At 39.7% G+C, this 3,501-nt stretch overlaps 1 protein-coding gene across 1 annotated transcript; it reads left to right on the top strand.

Moving 5' to 3' along the window:
* Window positions 1-156: 156 nt before the first annotated feature.
* On the top strand, window positions 157-2,872 carry SARC_13530 (hypothetical protein; the record flags this gene model as incomplete). Its single annotated transcript, XM_014292337.1, has 4 exons — window positions 157-415; window positions 1,166-1,302; window positions 2,209-2,379; window positions 2,781-2,872. Coding segments are annotated over 4 exons (659 nt in total), but the record flags the coding sequence as incomplete, so codon positions are not given.
* Window positions 2,873-3,501: the final 629 nt, after the last annotated feature.

The following is a 3,501-nucleotide window of genomic DNA, read 5'->3' on the forward strand; positions in this document are numbered from 1 at the left end:
ACTCTGTCTCTCGGTTACGGACGACGTGGACACTCTACATTCTAGCACACGATATATTGGGGTATTTGGGTGTTGGGATTGGCAAGAAAATGGTGAGTCAGATGCGGACGACATACCTATTATATACTTGCTCAGGGAATACATTTACTATACTACATGTATTATACTTGGTCACAACATGCACCTTCTAAATTCGCTCACGGGAGACACGTATTATACTTGCTCACTACTTGCACGTTATATACTTGCTCACGGAATAAATTTACTACACTTGCTCACAACATAGATGCACAAAAGTCCCAAAGCGTGCCATCGACACCCGCTGCCTCGCCCAAGAGCAGTAGCCACCTGCTGCAAGATCAAGTAGTCATACAACGCATCAACGAGAGCCGAACCCACTACGATGTGCTGGCAGGTATGCTTCGCTTCTTGAATATATGTATATGTATATATATTACTGGGCAAGTCTAGATTAATGTGTCCGTATAGCTAAGTGTGAGTGTGCTATGTTTATTTAGTATGGAAATAGTATGCAGGTTCAAGACCAAGTGGTCATATAGCGCATCAACGAGAGCCATAATATCTACGATATGTAGGCAGGCATGTCTAACCATACAAAATCTGATATATATATCAGCATTCATAGATATAGATACGTCCGAATAAAATGAAATGAATTGGGATGCAGTATATTGTTGTACACACGCTTGTAGTGTACTGTAGGCCTTTGTACGTATATATATATATATATATATATATATACAATTAACTACATATCTCTTGCGTATATATGCACACCTTATTATTGCGCATTTGCTCAGAGAAGGACATACAGAAGACTCAAAGGTGACTGCACCCAAACAACCCGAAAACTCCTATGCCACATATAATTCACCGCTGTGTATATATGTATATTGAAAGTGCATTCACAAATGCATCTTGTATATATTTATATTCAATACGCATTTACAAATACATCTAGATAGACTCATCGCACAACTGGGTACTCTATTTCTATTTGTAAATCAATGTAAGCAGTATTTATGTGTATATATCACGCTCAGCACGTATCTCGATTGATTTCTGTATGTAAATCAATGCAAGCAGTATTTCTATACGTATATTACTCTCATCTCATATCTTGGTTTATTTATATATACCTCAGTGCTGCGCAATTGCTCGGAGAAAGACATACAGAAGGCGTACAGGCGACTGGCCCGTCAACTGCACCCAGACAAAACGAAAACCGAGGGAGCTGAGGAAGCTTTCAAAAAGGTCTCGGCTTCGTTTGAACTTCTGAAGGTATGTATGGTATTTACTTGAATGCGTTAACAAATAGGGTTGTACTGATGCATGATGTGCATTCAAAGATATCCGAATGGGTCTTTGAATGCGTTAACAAATAGGGTTGTACTGATGTATGTACATTCAAAAGTATTCAAATGGGTCTTTGAATGCGTTAACAAATAGGGTTGTACTGATGTATGTGCATTCAAAAGTATTCAAATGGGTCTTTGAATGCGTTAACAAATAGGGTTGTACTGATGTATGTACATTCAAAAGTATTCAAATGGGTCTTTGAATGCGTTAACAAATAGGGTTGTACTGAAGTATGATGTACATTTAAAGGTATTCAAATGAGTCTTTGCATGTGTCAAGAATCAAATTGAATATACATGTATGCATGGAAATACGTGACTTAATAAATATGCAATTGAACTGACTGAGTGCTGAGTGTGTTGTTACTTTCTCACTGGTATATTTACTTGTGTGTATCTGTTTGTGATATATCATAAAGCCTGAAAATATATATATATGCGTTGGTGCGTTCTGTAAGGTATTGTGTATATTTAATACAATATATATATATATATATATATGTGTGTGTGTGTGTGTGTGTGTGTGTGTGTGAGTGTGTGTGTATGTGTGTGTTTGCAACTATGTATCTTTGTATATAATGTGTGTGTGTGTGTTAACGCATATGGGGTGTACTATGCCAAGTCGTCTGCCATCGTTACCCAGCGATTACCTTAAAGTGTCCTACTGTGCTGGCTTTCGTGTTCTCTTGCATCCCAAAGATAGCCTGTTCGTCAATAATAACATATATCTCTCTCTCCATTTGTGATTGTAATGCTATTTACATTGCAAATTTCACAATATCCTTCTTTTAACATCGCAATCATGTCGCTTCGCGTGAAATCTTTGTAGGACGCGGAGAAGCGCAAGCTATACGACGCCGCTCTAATCCAAGCGCAACAACAACAGATGTACCACGAACAACAACAACGGCAGCAACAACAGCAACAACAACAGCAGCAGCAGCGACGACAACAGTACAACAACCCCAACTACGGGGGACAATACTCCGGGTACCAACAGGTAGGTGTTGGTAGCGTAGCGATCCATGTGTAGACCAGCCGTACGCCGATATATAGATCTCACCTAAGCCAATATATAGCTCTCACCTAAGCCAATATATAACTCTCACCTAGGCCAATATATAACTCTCACCTAAGCCAACATATAACTCTCACCTAAGTCGACGAGACACGCCTACTAAGCACGTGCAACTACCCTTCCTATTAGCAGCATGTGTAAGCACATGCCCGTACACACCCCATATGTCACCCATGGTCTTGTGCTTGCTTCATTCCAGGCCAACTCACCTGACCGAGGACTCACTCAGCCCAAGCCCAACAACTTGCCTTGCCCCCAGCAGCAGCATAGCTATCACCAACCAATTTACGCACTCGCCATTTTTTTTCTATTTTTATCAGCAGCAACAGAATAAGTATCAACGGCCACCGCCAACAAACCCACAGTTTCGGCACAGACCATCTGACGCAACCTCGGGGACTCCATCATCAGGATGGTATGTGGCAACTACACACACACACTCTCTCTCTCCCTTGCCCTGGATTTCATTGATCTAATACGCGGTTGTGTATCGTGGTTGTAATATATATATATATATATACATATATATATATATATATATATGTATATGGTATATTGTATAGCATACATGTACGTATACGTATACGTACATATGACCTCAGTGACTCCATCATTTGGATCGTATGTGCCAAGTAGACGAACTTTTAGGTTAATGGTGATGGGCTTGTACGTGTTGTTAGTGTTTTGAGTTTATCAGGGTATGGATATACGTCTAAGTTCAATAGCCCATATATATATTGCACCGTCACCGGGATGGTACGTGGCAAGTTATATACCCCGGAAAGGGTTCTGTGGTGCCACGATTTTTACTGTTCTTAGTTCAATTGTGTCTTTGCACGGATATACCTGTAGGAACAACTGTTATAGGTATATTATGTATATGTATATGTACAGAAGTACATGTGCATGCACATATACAGATGTGTACCTCGACTTTAGATATATTTAATCTGGGATTTGTTTCGAACTAAATACGCATATCTCGGTCAATCAGACCTATATTGCTACCTGATCAAGTGCCAGTATACCATTATATACATATAC

This window comes from Sphaeroforma arctica (genome assembly GCF_001186125.1).
Source record: "Sphaeroforma arctica JP610 unplaced genomic scaffold supercont1.3398, whole genome shotgun sequence".
NCBI classification, from domain to species: domain Eukaryota; class Ichthyosporea; order Ichthyophonida; genus Sphaeroforma; species Sphaeroforma arctica.